At 35.8% G+C, this 17,537-nt stretch overlaps 1 protein-coding gene across 1 annotated transcript in view; it reads left to right on the top strand.

Annotated features, from left to right (window-relative positions):
- xpo4 (exportin 4) overlaps positions 1 to 17,537 on the top strand; it is a 75,680-nt gene that overhangs the window by 34,977 nt on the left and 23,166 nt on the right. The window contains exons 4-9 of the mRNA XM_042334188.1: positions 339 to 477; positions 2,693 to 2,809; positions 3,723 to 3,876; positions 9,922 to 10,034; positions 12,577 to 12,734; positions 13,005 to 13,179. Of these exons, the coding sequence (XP_042190122.1) occupies positions 339 to 477; positions 2,693 to 2,809; positions 3,723 to 3,876; positions 9,922 to 10,034; positions 12,577 to 12,734; positions 13,005 to 13,179 (856 nt within the window). The remainder of the gene's footprint in view (positions 1 to 338; positions 478 to 2,692; positions 2,810 to 3,722; positions 3,877 to 9,921; positions 10,035 to 12,576; positions 12,735 to 13,004; positions 13,180 to 17,537) is intronic.

Here is a 17,537-nt window from a genome sequence, read left to right as displayed (position 1 = left end):
TCCCTGTTTTGAGGAGAAAATGTTATTTAAGATACATCAGTTCCACAAGATGAAATATTTCAAAGCCATCACATATTAGTTCTTCCTTTTTTGAAGAAGAGTTGACCATTATACCTTTTCAATACATTTTGGGGAAAACAGCCATTTAACATTTCTTGGATGTATCGTCACTTATGAATAAAAAANTAACTGTGTGTACATTTCCCAATTTTCTATAGATGGTAGTTGTGCATATAAAATCTGTTGTACGCATTGTTATTTATGAAAAAGGTTAACTATGTACGCTCCAATCTTCTATAGGCAGTGGTTAACATATTTGTTCTTTCTTCCTTCTGTAGCCTTCAGAAATATGTGCGGGAGCAGATTTTATTAGCAGTAGCGGTAATTGTAAAGAGAGGCTCATTAGACAAAACCATTGTCTGCAACAGCATCTTCCATGAAGTCAGTCAGTTAATAAGCAGTGGTAGCCCAGCAGTGGTAAGTATTTAGATTAATACAGTAATGTTTATGTGCACTTGGTACTTTCTAACTGTGATCTGCTCGAACCCCACTCTTCTGCTTTCCCCATCTGCTTAGCTAACACAGGTCAGCTGTGCTTCCCCCACCCCTCCATGCCACCCATGGTGACAAGCCTTCAGTTTAACTTCTGGAACTCTCTATCTTTATCCTTCCTCCTCCTCTCCCCCTCTCTGTCTTTAAATTCCTCTTTAAAACCTACCTTTTTGACCAGGCCTATGGTCATCTCGCCCTTCTCCCTTGCTTGGTATCCAGCCCTGCCACTGTGAAGCATTCAGAGTCATTATCCTTCATGAAGAGCTCTATATGTTTATGAATTGCTTTTATTAATTATGCTTTTGCTAAATCTCAGAAGGAATGATGCTATTTTTAGAGATGGCGCATAATAGATCCCAATAAGCTTTTCTGTATCACTTTTGCCTGAAAAGAGTTTTTCCTGGTGTTCTGGCCAACAATCGCCCAAATAAAATTGGTCATTCACTTCGTAGCTGTTTGTGTGACAATTCTGTGTGCAAATTGGTTGCTGCATTCACCCACAAAACGCACACTTCACTTTGCATAAAATCTTGTGAAACGCTTTGGGACATCCGTCTGATGTGAAAGGTGCTTCATCAAATTAAATCATTTTTATTAATTGATTAAAATCACTTTGTTCTAACTGTATTTCCTTGAAATGCAAAAGTAGTACTTTGGGACAATGTCTCAATGCATTCAATATGAAGAACAGGTGAAAGATAACAGAGATGTGTTTATAAACGTGTCTAAATGTTTGAATATTATTTAAACAGTGTGAATGCAGTATGAAATTGCATACAAATTATTTTCAGTTTGAACATTGTGCAATATTTCAGTTTAAGAGCAATTCAATTTGCAGGAGGCTGGGATCAGCTAATATGGCTCTGCAGTCAATTCTTTAATCAGAATATCTCTCATTGTTAGAAACTTGTCCTGTCCTGGAAATTGCATCTCAACCTTGAGAAAGCAGTTTGTTTTCCGCTGTTTTCCAACTAATCCTCCGAGATGCTGCCCCACATGAAGGGCACTATATAAATGCAAGTTATTGTTTTCCTTAAACCGCCTGTTCACTGTGGCTATATTTGTAAGTCCTTTGGGTTGTGTTTTATATTCTCTTTATTAGATCATTCTTATCAGCTGTATTTTTTTCTCTAGAAGCATTTTATTCCGTGATTAATATTTTGCTAATCTGTGCTGTGAAGCATAGAAGTAATAAACTAAGTTTATTCTTAATATAATGTGCAGTACTTACAATGAGATCTCAAATGAATTACCAAGGTCAAGGTAGTACCATGAGTGTTGTTTTGGAACTGAAATGTTGCAGCTGACAGACAACAGCATGGCTTTAGCTGTTATGTGCTCATAAAAATAGAAGCGTGCTGGTAACATACTTTCAGTGTGCAATGAATAGAGAGGTAAGAAGATTCACAGTGTTTTCCTCTAGAGATTTCATAGGCACGACTTTGTGCATTAACACTCCTATGTTTCTCTAACTTTGGCACCATGTAGTCTGGCATTCTGGCTAGTCACTTTGAAGTTGTAGAACTATTGTGAACGATCTTGAGGATAAATCTCTGGGGGAAGATCGGAAGGGGGGAGGGTTGCCGGAGAGAATGAGACACGATTAGCAATGACAAGATTGGCACTCCAAGACTGCACAATTATTTTCACTTGAGTTATCACTTGATGATGACTGAATGACACTCCAAAAATGATCCACTAAAGCAAACAATAAGTAAACCTTTGTGCGCTTTGTCATGTTATATGCATCTGTTTTCAATGATATGAATACACATCCTAAATTGAGTTACAACTATGAGAGAGCAATATTGATTTAGGTTTCTGCTGTTGTATATTACATGTAGAGCAAATCCAATTATTTACCATCATTGATTTTCCACACTTTTTGTGCATTGAGGTGTGCTATTTGCTTGTCCAAAATTGTTAGTTTGTGCTTTTATATGCTAAACTCAATTTGACAATGAATTCTGTGTGTGGTGGGGGGGAAAGAAGGGGGGCAGGTTACTAATACCTTACTGATTAAAACTCATTTTCTATAAAATCTGAAACTTCTGAGATTTTATTCAGTAGCTGTGATTTTTATTTTAAAATTGTAGTTGCTACTATTGTAGCTTAAAGGTTATTTAATTGTGATTTGCAGCAGACGTTGGCATGTTCAATCCTAACTGCACTATTGAGTGAATTCTCCAGTTCCACTAAAACCAGCAACATTGGCCTCAGCATGGAGTTTCATGGGAGCTGTAAGCGAATGTTTCAGGTAAGGTCTATGATAAATCAATATAAATATGATATTCAATATAAATCAATCCAAAAAGTATGCTACATCTTTCAAAAACACCTCACAATATAGAGCTAATTTTGAGAGCTACTTACCATTTTTAATTGAGACATGTGTCGTATTAACAGGGTAGACTGATAAAAGTGTCTAATCCTTGAATGCTCTAAGTTAAAAATACAATCCTATCTGTGTATGAGTCCTTTCAGTCCTTGCCAAAAACTTTACCTTCAGTATATGATGAGAATACTAGTACAGTAAAACTCACATAAATCTTAACTTTATAAATTGTATAATCGCCTAAAACATACATTCATCCAAGTCCCATTCAGTTTCCTATCAAAACCACTTAAGATTTATTTGTACGACTTATTAATCACCTTCTAACTTGTAACGCCGCTCCCCTACCCTCCATTACTCCCGCGCTTATCGGCCGCATTGAATCGTGGCAAATGACATCATGACATGTTAATGCATGTGCACTTACCAGCCAGCTGCATTGAATCACGGGAAATATAAGCTTGATCCCTCGATGCACGTACAAAAGAACTTCATTTCCACAATTCAACGCAATTCTAACGTTTGTCACTAAGTGTGTGAGCAGCAACAAGTGGAGATGTATTGAATATGTATTGAATCGCGCAAAACGTAGACTTGACCTATCACCACATGCACACTTAACGGCTGCATTGATTTACGAATGCATAATGTAGATTATTGATTAAATTGGATTATTTACAATTTATACGAGTTTTCCTGCAACTTGGACTTCGGGTAAGTGATATTAAATGTTGTGGTCCTGATTGATACGATTTTTGTGAGTTTTACTGTATCACTTCATGTTGAATATTAACTGGATTATGAATTTTCTCTATTTTGTCTACTCAAAATACAGGAAGATGATCTCCGTCAAATATTTGTACTGACAGTTGAGGTGCTTCAGGAATTTAGCAGACGGGAAAACCTCAGTGCTCAGATGTCTTCTGTGTTTCAGAGATACCTTGCACTCGCTAATCAAGTCTTGAGTTGGAACTTTCTTCCTCCCAACTATATCCTTTTTGAAATTTCATCTGCAGAGTTATTGTGGAGTGTACATTTTCTTTTTACTGAGGGAGGAAGGGCCAATAAACATCTCCGGAAATGTCACGTGTAGGTGGGATACATGGAATTATGCTTGGTTTGGATATTGTTAAGCATGGTGATGGTTTCTGCAAGTGCCACACCTGGCCGACCCCCAAAAAAGAGAGGTTTACTGTGATTCTAAATATTTCAACTCAAATTTCAAAAAGGCCAAGAGTGATATTTTGACCCAGTTTGGGAACCAACCTGTTCATCTGTAATTATTTTGTTTACTGTCCATTTATATTTGGGTTCTGATTTTTTTTTGCCCCCCAGGATTTCTACACCCACTCCACGACTCCTATCTTTCCATCCAATGCCCCTGTGATTCCACTTCTTAAGTCAACAGGGAATTCCCAGCATCTTCCAAGTCTGAAAAGAGTAACCGTTTTCAAACATGGTTAGAATTATGTGCAAAATCTGAAGCAGGAGTACTTGCTGTCTCACTATGAGAACAAGTCTGAAGGACAGCAGTGAATGAATTGAAAGGTTGGAACAGTAGTTCGGGTGAGGTTTGAGGAGTTATTGAATTAGCCTAAAGGGAATGGTTTAATGTGTTGATTTGAGGAGAAAGTTTGAATCTGATGTGCTCTGTAAGTGAACTGATAGACTGAAAGGGTGGAGGAGGTTATTAATGATTTTGAGATGAAAGGAACACTAAAGTTTTGGCGAGGAACGGATCGAAATTCTGAAAGATAAGGAGATAGAATTTATTTTTAATCCCTCTGGATGAACATTTTAGTGAAGTATTTATAGCTTGATTCATATTGTTTTGTATCTATAATTGTGCAATGGACTTCATAATCCATCTGAAAGTGAGACTACGGGCTGAACTATTTAGACTTATTTTGCTTCTTAGTTCATAAGCAAAATAGAAATTTTACGTGTAGACAAGTCACTAAAGGCAAGTTTTTACAGATACAATACTCTCCTAAAAATACTTGTATCTGTCTATCTTCTGATTAAAGTAATGGGTACATCTGTCAAATCTAATCAGGAGAAGAATAAATTACCTTCTTTTCAGTTTCTATCACATAAGCAGAGGTGCATGAGCCCTTATCTGGTTCTATTAAGGGACTAAATAGTTTGATAAATCTTTTGATTAATGCTAATAAACACTATTGGATATGTGCAAATCCCAAGATTAATACAGTGAACAACTGACGATTATCAATCTAGCTTGTGTACTCTACTTTGGAAAGTAACCAATAATAGTAATCCTTGCTTATGATATAGCGCTTTATCACTTCTTTGAGATGTCTCAAGTTTCACAGGAAATACTGTAAAGTGAATTGATTGTATATTTTGTGGGTGAAATTCGGCAGCCAATTGTACACAGCAGTATCCCACAAATAGTCATGGACTGAAGTGAACAATTTATTATTTTTACTATTGGCCCCGGAAAAGCGATACTCCAATAGACTAACTGCTAGGTAAACAGAGGCGTGTGGAGTAAGGAAACTTGACCAACATTTCACCCTGCCGGGAATCAAACCCAGGTCTCTCACTTGCAAGTGAGCTACAGGACTGTCAACAATGAGTTGCTGATATTTTAACCTTCACTTAATTGTACTGTTACCTGAATGCCGTAGTTTGCAAATACCTGAATTCTGTGCTAGTGGATTTAAAAGGTCAAATCTCAATAAATGAATCATCAAATGTAATGTGCCTTAATCTGCATAGATATACTGTACAGTACAGACTTGCTATAGAAACATAGTATGAATCTAAAAATAGAGCCCAGTTTTAAAATTACTCATCTCCACTTATAGTATGACTTTATGGTGACTTTATATTAAGTGATGAGGAGCTATATCAAATGCAAGGATTGGTATTATTATACGTTTCTAATGAAATATTGCAAACACTGATACAAATAGCATTTTGTGTAAATGTTCACTTTATCAACTGTTTCAGCGGTGGAGTATGTTGTGAAGAGTTGGTCTTAATTCAAAGCTAAACCCGTATAATCAAAACATTCATTCTTCAGTTGATTGGCAATAACAGGTGGTTATTCTGCAGTACTTTTGAGAAAAGAATTGTAGCTCTTAAATTTTTTTTAACAAAAATGCCAGAGTTCTTAGAACCATAATTAATAGCACTAAGTGTGGCCTTTTCATACTTTTATTTAGTTTTTCTACTGTCTCCTAAGTGGCACTCTACACAATTGGATCACATTCAGATCATTATCTCACGTGCTTTCCACATATCTGTTGGCTTGCATGATGAGTTCTAATAATTCCATTATTATTTATTAACAAATACCTTCAGTTTTGAATAACACAATCAAGCATTGTGTTAGCACAAAGAATTTGAGCCATTTCCACCCAAAGCCAGTGTTTAATTTTCATTTAAAGAGCAATTGACAGCTGTTTTATGGAGATATACTGGAGCATAAAAGTATATTTGCCAAGTTTCCAGTCAAAAAGCACAGCTGGAGGATTCTAAAGGGTTTTAAAACTAAAAAAAAAAGCTTACAAACCCTACTTAACTGTTAAAAATATTTAATGTAATTTGGTGCCATCTGTCTATCCTAACATAATTATGTACATAGAAAATGCATTTCCCACTATTAAGTTTTATTTAATGGATAATCAGCCGATAGATGGGGGTTCTGATCTGGATTGCTGACTGTCCAATTTAGTGCATCTGTGAAAGCTTTTAAAATGTTGGAAGTATCCTCCAGAAAGACAGCTGGTAGTGTTCCACTCACTATTTTACAAAAACAAATCAGTTTTATTTTCACATAAAATGTAACAGTCTACAAAGTCGTAAACTTCATAGACCTGTACCAATAATTTATTTTTTGGAAAGAATCTGCATTCTGAAGAATACCTCCTACCAGACACTGTATTCCTGATTCCATTAGCATTGCTTTGTGATACACCTTCTGTTCCCTAGTCTTTTATGCTTTGGTAACAAATCTTCAATTTATTGTACCAAATAATTTGAATCTTCCCGATGGCGGTAAACTCATCAATCTGAACTAGTCCCATCAATAATCTGTTCAATGCTACACCAGAATCTTGTGGCAGCTGCTCATGGCTTCAGATAGCTGGTCATTGACCTTCAGATGAGATGTTAAACTAAGGTTCTGTCTGTTTATTCAGGTGGACTTTAAAGATCCCATGGCACTGTTGGTAAAGAGAAGGAGCTTCTCCCAGAGTCTTGGCCAACAACCCCTCCCCCAAATTAAATTGCTCATTCATTTCATGGCCGTTTGTGGGACATTTCTGTGATGTGTTGCATTCACCCACAAATACACAGTCACGCCACTTCACAGTATATCCGTGAAGCGCTTCAGGACGTTCTCCCGACAATGTGAAAGGCCCTATACCAAATGCAACGATTATTTTTATGATTATTATTATTGTGGAGTACCATTCTTCTATGGCTTCTGTAATGTGTTTTGAACTGATGGATATGACTGGCCGGTTGGACAAACTCCCCATGTTCCTAATGCCATAATTGTGATGTGGGAATTCTAGTTCAGGGAGGGGGTGGAAATGCTTCTTGTTAAGAAAATAAAAATAACCTACAAGGTGCTATTTGGTTGAACTACATTACTTTTTCTAAGGATGAGGATTGGAATTAACAGCCAGCAGAGTTCAGCCTCGGATTTTGAAGAGGGACGTGTCCGATCAACTGTTCAAGGTTTCAGTGAAGCATTATGCACACTATTAATGTTGGAATCAGTGATGGTGGTAGGAGATTGCTGGATATTATGTCTTTACTTTTGGACTTTGCTTGGGACAGTTTTTCAATGATTTTGTTTGCCACCATTGGGAGCACATCATTTGAAGTTGAAGGAATATCATCCTATTTAGTAATTTTTCTTTGCTTTCTTGCAGGATGTATGATATCTTTTGAATTGCACTCTTGCACTAGATCTTGAATAGGGAAGAAACATACTTAATTTAGTTTAGTTCAGACTAATTGTGGCTATTGCTAGTTTGATAGTATGAACTGAATAGCACAATAATCCTTGTATATCAGAATTCATTAGTATGAATTCTCACAAAAAATATGTGGCAGTTAACTGTTGTAGCTTATTAGAATAAGTTCACATCAGTTGTGTTGCTATTAAGAATATCTGATCATAATTTCAGGTAATTAAACCATTTTTAAAGATTTCTAACATTTACACTCTATACCAGCTTTTAATACAATCAAGTTAATTAATTCTGTATTCATCTCTAATAACTCTATACTTTTGTGAAAAGGGTTTGGTTTGATATTAATGACCTTTACAGGTTTTTTTTCACTTGTCTAATTGTTGGGTGTTTGTGGCTAAATATTGATAGGTTGCATTCTTTGTCTAAACATGGTGGTGATTATATGATTATAAGAGTTGCTAATAAGGTTAAAAAAAATTAAACATCTTTATTCATATCTTTTATTTGAACATTTATTTAGGGTACTAAGTTAATATAAATCTTGTTTGGATTTATAGTATTGTGATTATTTTTAAATTTGGAAGTACTTGAAAACTAGTGCCACTTTAACTTTTGAAACCTCAATGCAAGTGTTCTTCAAAACTGGTCTGAAGCATGAACTTGAAAAGGGATTGAGACTTGAAAGGGTGCAAAGCTGTTGGCACTTAAGCTTCTACCTGCATTCTTGGCAAAATCAAAAGCAGTATAGAGTATGGCACAGCACAGTAAAATCTATGGAATGCCTTCCAAGTCAGAACAGTCAAACAATGCCTGAGTGCAGCAGGCAAAAGCTATATATAAGTGTTCCTTTCAAGGGGGATGCCCTTCAGCTGTGCTTTTTTTATGTGTACTTCACTTTTCTCTGAATGTATAAATGTAATTGTCATGTAACTTTAGCCAGAGTTGAACAAGAGTTTGTCAGATCTCTGAAGCAGAAACAGTTGAGAAATATCACCTACTAAGTAAGTGTATTTTTATGTTTTATTCATCAAAGCATTAATTTTAAGGAATCACTAACCGATACTTTTGAAGGTTGTTTTAAAATTGATTTGTAGTTTTAACTAAAAGGACATAATAAAGATATTTTCTCGATATGATGCTGAATAGCTTGTACATGTGCAATCCACGGTATTGGTAATTTCAGTAACTTACTTTCAATGCAACCTTAAGCATCTGTACCGATGTGCCGTGTTGGGGATTTTGCCAGTCTACTTTTTTATTTGACCTTTGGCTTTATTTTTTTATGACCACAAATAAAAACAATCAGACCGAGTAATCCTGTTCTACTCTACTTGTCAATTTATGTGTTGCCCAGTCTCCACTCATTGAATACAAGTCCAGAGCACTCCAGTTTGTGCCTCTGTGCTGCTATTGTCACGCATGAATGATTCATGCTTCTTTTCCTGGGTCAGGCCAAGGTTGAGGGGGGAATAGCGGAACAAGGCTTGTATTTCAATAGCTTTTGTGGAAACTGTTACGTTTTCTTTTAGTAACTGACTAATATGATAAACTTTGACCAATTCATAAAGTTGATTTGAAGGTTTTTTTTTGCATGATTTCATAATCTGCATCAACTGGATGAATATTTGCATAATCAGAAATGTCCCAAAGACTAGTGACTACAGTTCATGCTTTTTAAAATATATAACGAATGTTTCAATCACGATAAATTTTGTAAAAGGTATTGGGAGTTCAGAAGATAAAGTTGTTTGTACCATCACTAGTAAATCTTGACACCTGTTAATTGTAGCTGCTGCTGCTGCCTCTTGTCATTTTAGGAGCTGCGGTTATTCATGTGATCATATCACAATGGAATGCCACATGATTATAATCAAACGTTTATCTTGCGATCCTATAGAGGTCTTGTTTCTGAACAGTTATATGCTTTTATTCTTTAACCTCATGCCGCAGTTATTCGATGTATTTAGCTTGGCTTAAAGTTTATTTCCATTACATTCTCCCTCTGAAGTCCAGTTAGTCGTAACTAAGAAGTATTTTCCCCCTAGTAGCGTTCCTCTGTTGACCTTGACTCCAGATAACTGGGCAGGCATTATATAGCTATGTTTGAATCCTCCCAAAATGTGATGTTAAAGCCAACAGAATCCTGGCGAGAGACGCTTTTGGACAGCAGAGTTATGGATCTCTTCTTTACAGTAAGTCGTTTCAAATGTATACATTGTTTTGTTAATCAGGGTCAAAGAGTACAGGAACTGTGCCATTGTTTTTCTGCATTCTGCCATTGTATTCTGTTTGATCAATTACAGGCAATGAATTATGGCACATTAGGTTGTTCTTTTCTTCCTTCCTCCTCCCGTTTTTATACAGTTATTTAAGTGCATTTAGGTAGTTAACTATTGTAAGTGTTTTCAGTTCCTTTTCCAAGAAATTACAATAATGCTGGGTGAATAATTGTGAATGCTTGAATTGTGTGATGCTTGAATTATAGTTCAGTAAAATACTAGCAATTTCCTGTTGTTCATTTCACATAAAGGATTGATGTAGACATTAAAACACCTGTCTGTCAAAACACTAAGAAGGTATAATAAATATAAATTATTTGAAATTTTAATTTGCTGTTATATTTTCTGTTGTGTGTTGCATTGTTAATACAAATCTGTAGCTCCTGCAAAAATCAGTTCTGAAAAATGTATACATCAAAATATAATCAATATTTAACAATGGAGTAAAACCTGGTTTTCCCTTCTCAAAATACTTTGAAATATAATTGTTCCCAGTAATATGTGATAGTCTGTTGGTTGTAAATACCACAGAAATATTGTGCTCGGATTGTTTCCGAAGTTACAGTTTAGTCAGTGACAAAACTGTTTTGCATGCGGTGTTTGATTTAAAATTCGCTTTGAACTACTGAACAGATAATAATTTCTGTCAGGCATCCATCTCTGCACATTTTGCTTTATTATGAAAGACTTGGATGCTGTTAAATTTTAATCTAAGTTTATAAATTGCTTTGAGCCATCAGGCATTGTTAGCTTTAAGAGAAAACAATTGGAAACTATACTCGTGTAAACTCATCCATCTATGGACGTATTTACCACCTCTGAAACTTTAAAGACTTTTTTATAACATTTTGTCAGAAGTGACCTTCTCTCAGACACGTGTTTCCTTTGACAACTGACAACTGGTCCTGCTGGGGTTTATTTTGGTGTTGGTCTGCCTTATTAGGGAGGGACACATGACTCCGTTACCTTTGCTAAAATTCTAGTATCTTCAAATGTAGATTCAAAATGAGCCAAATTGGACTTTTTTTTAAAAAAGGGCCTGCCTTTTGATTTTTCTTCAGGTTACAATATTCATTGAAATAGCCGTATTGTAGTTCCTCTGATTATAATTATAAAATGTATTATACATGTAAATTGATAGGTTACTCTGTTGTACTCTTAAACGTTACATTAATTGATAATTCTTGACCTTGTGTTTTGGTAGTCCAAATAGGCATGGAGGTGTTGGTTAAACAAAGGGAGTTCGACTTGCTTCATTTATTGGTGTTCCAATTTCCTCTAAAAATTGGCTTCCCATTGTGTGTGCAGTTACATTTCTTAGTTTCAATAGAGCACCTGTTGTGTGTGTGTGTGTGTGTTTGTGTGTGTGTGTGTTTGGTTCACCTTGTTGGGCACACTCTGAATCGGTATTCTGTTGTGAGTCTGCAAGTGAGAAGGTGTCTGACTAGCACTGGAATGTTGCTAAGGTGGTTTCAATGTGCATCACTCTCGGGCACTGTCTCAGCTGCATTGGAGTCCTCTTTGTTCAAACCAATTTTGGTCTGTATATGTAGGGATGAGTAGCTTCATTGGAGTGTAGTTTGATTCACTCAATGCAGGTACTAAGATTTCACACCAAATATTTGGTACAAAATTCCTAGTTAGTACAACTGCACTGCTGAAGAAAATTAAAGATAGGTTACTTTGGATTATAAAACTACTATATTGTACTACTATGGTTGTCTTTATGGAAAAACATAACTTGGAAAGATGTAAAATGTTTGGAAAAGCACCAGAGTTACATATAACTGGTATCTGAATTTGGCTTTAACACTATATTTAAAGAAGTACATTGTCAAGCATGATAACCAAATACTGCTATGTAATTGTGTTCCCTTTAGGTGAACTACTTGTGTCTTTTGTACAAGTTTAATTTTGTTATTGCATTTGTTTCCTGTTAATGATGCAAAACTTATCTATACTCACAGTATATTTAGCTGTACATTTTTTATTCTTGGCAACATGACAGTAATGTAGAGCTACTTGAGTTCTTACCCTTCACGGATTAAAGCTTAAACAGATGTCTGTCTAAGTTTACTTGCCAACACTACTTGCCAACACTAAATTTGCAGTTTGTCATCAACTGCTCCGCTGAATAAACAGGTAACGTTTAGTTACATTGACAGGAACAGTTTTAATCTGTAACACAAATATTTTTCGTTCTTAAACCTTTTTTTCAAATATAACTGCAAGTTGATTGACTTATATTTTTTTAAAAATTCCAAATACCACGAATATAATGAATTCTTACAGTTCAAGCATAAGATAATTTCCTAGTTTTGATTCCTGGTTTTACACACATTTTAAGTCTTGCAAATTATAATTTTGTGAAGTATTACTATGAAAACCGTTCTTATTGATGATGTAATAAAGAAGACAGATGACATTTTAAGATGTTGTTTTAATTTTCTGGTAGGTTCATCGCAAAATCCGAGAAGATTCTGACATGGCTCAGGATTCCCTGCAGTGCCTAGCACAGCTTGCCTCTATCCATGGACCTATATTTCCCGATGAGCGAGCACAGGTTGATTACCTGGCTCATTTTATTGAAGGATTACTGAACATGATTAATGGGTATGTTCACTTTCGAGTATATTGGTTTGTGTAGTCCCATTCACATTTTGCAACCAAATAGGCTAACTGGGTGTTTTGCATGTTTCTGCCTCACAAGTGTTATGGCCTAAATTAATTCTGTATACATTTAGCTCAAATTCTGGTAAAGTAACTATAGAACATTGGACTTTTTTTTAAATCAGCGAGGCAAGCATTGATAATTGCAACATTTGATTTTTCTTTAACTTGCTGTCGAGAACGAATTGACTACAACTAATTTTCAACTTCTAGGATAGAAATTGAGGATTCTGAAGCTGTGGGAATTTCCAATGTCATCAGCAATTTGATTTCGGAGTTCCCCCGCAGTATCTTAACTGCCATTCCAAGTGAACTATTTTCTTCTTTCATAAACTGCCTCACACATCTTACCTGCTCTTTTGGAAGAAGTGCTGCACTTGAGGAAGTAGTGAGTATTTTCTATCTCATCTTATTATTATGTACAGTATATCTAACTTTGCATTCTCAAACCAAGGCTTGGTGCATGAAAATATTCCTTGTAATTTGTCTAAAGAGATTGCTCTAAAAACTCTTCTGCTAGCAGAATTATTATTGGCTTTCATTTTATTTTTTAAAATCAGGTGGATTGAAAAAAAACGTACTCTGGACTGACTAGATCATTAACTCAACAATAGGTCAACTGTAACTGGGAGCCAATTTTTTTAATATTTCAGCACTAAAGATACTATCCCGCATGAAGGGCACAATATACTGTATATGCAAGTTGTTGTATATTATAAGCTCTTTGCATGCTACCCTGCGTGAGGGGTGCTATATAAATAAATACAAGTTGTTATATTGATTGTACTTTTTATGTGAGAGGTTATGTCACTTTTTTATTGCAAAGCTTGTAAAGTTTAGTAGTTAGAATGAATATCTTCTGCAAAATGCATATTGACCATTTTTGATTGATAATCCACTGGCTGCATGTTGTGTATGTTGATGTAACTAAATCATGCCGAAATTTTAAAATTAGCATTTCTAATAATTAAGTTCTCAAGAATAGCTGCATAATGTGGCAAAGGAGCTTTGAAATTAAGTCCACTCTGGGAAATGTAATATTTTACTTTACAGGATACAAATGTTTTGGCAGTAATTTGATGTATGTTTCGCAACATGTTGCATTTTTCTTTGACAACTATTACATTTTGCTCAGCACATTCTGTAGAGTGTTACTAGCTGCAGAAATTCTAGCACTTCCCTAAACATTTAACTGTGATGAAGTATTTTATCTACTTCTGGAAGTGCTGAAATCTGCTGGGCCCTGCAATAAAGCATAGTATTTACCAGTTCACATTTTGTTTGGTTGCTGAAAAATCACATTTGTAATGTATGAAAGAGACGTTTGTATTGTCAACGTGAGAAATGGAGGAACTAAGTTTTGTTCAAAAAACATATAAGTTTTTGCATCCCTGTTGAAGCGATGCATTAGGACTGCATTAGTAGCCCACCAAGTGGAGAGCTTTTGGTTCTACAGCTTCCCAATTATTTTTTTAATAGGGATCCAAGAGCTTCCCTATAAAATGAGTGTACAATTCCCTACAAACAGAGGATGGTTCCAACTAGTGGTGCTTTTGCATGTCTCGTAGCTGTCACTTCAGAGTGGTATTGGAAGAGGCACTGAAGCCCTGAAGTTCTTAGGAAATGGTATCTGGGTGTTGGAGGGAGGGGGTGTAACTTAGCAGAAGAAACTTAAAAGATAAGGAGGAGATTTAAAATGTGACAAAGTCAAATCCCTAAGTATGCAGGGCAGATAACGTTTCTTAATCTTATGCAAATTGTCATCATGTTCAAATTTTGCTTAGATAGTAATTCTATAGCCACACTACTATATGTAACATTATAACCAGATCCACATTTTTATGTGTCCCCACTTATTCCATCCAACTGGATTCTGCTGTATTCTCAAAATGTGTTGAAGTGTAATTGAAAGGAAGTTGTAAATGGTAATGTTATACTTCATAATATCGCACAGTAGATCAAAGAATAATGTTTCTTCAAGGAGCACTCACAACTTCAAAACCAGCTGTTATCGGTATTTTTAAAAGAAATATCCTTCTATAAATAAAACTTGTGGATTAGTTTTAGTAATCCCAGTATTTAACCCCGAAGCATGCTTGCTCATATCTGCAACATGTTTTCCTGACTAATAGGTCTGCAGAGAAAAAAGGAAGCTACAATTGACATGATGGATGAATTGAATCCACTGTTTTATCAAACTCCATAAGTGTGTACAAATTCTAGAGAATTGAAGCCCTTTACTTGACCATTTTGTTTGTTAAGATACCTTTACTCAGAAAGTTTTTCAGTATAATTTGCGGCATCATTTTCTGTTGCTGTATTATTTGTATGATTCCTACTGGTGTATTATTCCACAGGCGTTGGTTACCTCAGGGGTTGTGCCTCATGCAGGGGCTTTACAGCATGATTATTATTATTATTATCTGCAGACAGTGGGGAAACATCTCAAGTCAATCCCAATCCTGTTCTTACTTTAATTCCAGTATAGGTCACTGGATAATGAATGGTAGCATGAAAACTATTTGATTTTAATATTGGTTGATTTTTTTTCCCCTCTCCCTCTGTGGCTTGGGAGTGATGAGGCACATTGATTGGGTCCCTACTGCATGAGAACCAATTACTCAACACAGACTGGAGAACAAAGCTGAAACCAAGTCTAGATGGTATATGTTATACCAGAGAGTGACTACATCAGGGCAGTAAATTCCTGATAACTTAACTCTGGCTTAACTTGTTACTACCACTTAATTCACAATGCTGCCAATATCCCGGTTGCATTTATCTGTGTACTTATACATATGCCTAACTCACCACTCCGGATAACTCGTCACTGATCCTTTTTCCCTTGGAGTGACGAGTTTTCAGGAATTTACTGCAATTATTCTGCCCATTTGTTTTAAAAAGCATAATTTGTAAAGATAACAGGATTAAATGGTGTTACCACTTTTAAATTGTGAGTTTGCCCCCTGAGGGAAGTCTGAGAAATTGCAGGGGGGGGTGTAGCAAACCTAGCAGCATTCTTTGTGTGTGCAGATATTTTGGTGTCATTACATAAGGATTACAGTGATGTCAAGACGTTAGAATTAGAATTGTTTTAATTGCTGTCAAATAATGTTAGCAGAATTATGGAAAACGATGGAACAAAGTTGATATTTCAGGTGCATTTCCTAGCCACTGGTACCGTTATTTGAGGAGCAGAGATCACAAAAAAAATCCTGTTCGCTTGATGTCAAGCAAACCATCTTGATGTCATTGCAGTACTTAATGTCACATACCATAGTTGGTGTTTGGCAGTCTAGAGGCCATGTAAAAGTCCTGGAGGCTTTAAATCCAGTTACACCTCCAGTTTGGAACCACATATCAAGTTTTCAGAGCTACAATGTAATAGTAGCATAAATTACCAGTGTCCTTTGAGACACTGGGAGAATGAAATGTTCAGAGGTTAGTGCTGAGGTCAAATGCATTGGATGTGAAACTTGATTGAGTGCCAATCTAAGTATTCCCGTCTTCAATTTCATTCCAATGTCGTGCAATATTTTCCATATACTGTAGTTAGGATCTAAAAAAAATACACCAAATGTTTACTTAGTATTATTACTATTAAGATCCTTCAGAGAAATGAATTAAAAATACCTAGAACTTGTCATCGGCAGACTTGTAGCATATTTACGTAGAAATCCTGTTTTGACAGTCAGTAAGTTGCCAAACTGCTTTTTATCTACGTCCTTTGCACTTCCAATGTACTTCCATGTTTCATTTGAAATGCCATTTATTCTCTCCATTTAGCTGTTTTTTAAGTTCAGATCTAGTTTAATAGAAAAATCATCAAACTATTGTGAAGTTCAGTAATTTAATAGCAGGTATCCAATTCTTCTGGTTTCAAAATACTCACTGCTGGGGATATAACCCAGATATACCCAGACCTCATCCACTGTTAGTTAAATTAAGAAAATCTAATGGTATAAATACATTGGATTCTGATCATCCATAGTTTTTTAAACAAAATATATTTCTCCATGTGTTGTGTCTCGAGTCAAAATGACAGGAAGGTGACCTGCTGATGCTGTAATGAAAGTGGCAGTCTTTTTGGTTTGATTTGAGTTTGGAAGATTGAGGGGTGATCTGATTGAGGTTTTTAAAATAATAAAGGGATTTGATAGTGTAGATACAGATAAACTATTTAATTTTAAAATTAGAGCTAGGCATTTAGGAGTGAAATTAGGAGGCATTTTTCCACACAAAGGGCAGTGGAAATCTGGAACTGACCCAAAAGGCTGTGGATACTGGATTCATTCACATTTTCGATATGGAGGTAGATAGATACTTGTTAGGCCAGGGTATTAAGGCATATGAGACAAGGGTGGTAATTGGCCTTGAGGTACAGATCAGCCATGATCTTATAGAATGGCGGAATTGGTTCTAGGGGCTGAATAGCCTACTCCTTTTTCTATGTTTCCTCTTCCTTAATTTCCATAGTGGCACTACTGAGGTCCATGCATGTGGAGGAATAACTGGGACAAACTGACCAGTACACTGTAGTGCAATGCCTTGGCGCCCAGTAAACTACCTTTGTTCTGTGCTAGATTTTTTCTTGTAAGCCGTGAATAATTCTGACTTACAAACATACTTTTGACTGGCCTTGATCAATTTTCGGTTTTGTACCTTAGAGTAAATAAACCATGACACCTTGTGCAGCCTTTTAAGTTCTGCAAAAACAGTGATTACATTTGACAGAAATTGTGAAGC

The sequence above is a fragment of the Callorhinchus milii genome, unplaced genomic scaffold (assembly GCF_018977255.1).
Source record: "Callorhinchus milii isolate IMCB2004 unplaced genomic scaffold, IMCB_Cmil_1.0 Scaffold4, whole genome shotgun sequence".
In the NCBI taxonomy this organism is placed as follows: domain Eukaryota; kingdom Metazoa; phylum Chordata; class Chondrichthyes; order Chimaeriformes; family Callorhinchidae; genus Callorhinchus; species Callorhinchus milii.
The sequence above is the reverse complement of the archived record's forward strand: the minus strand, read 5'-3'. Positions and strand labels throughout refer to the sequence as shown.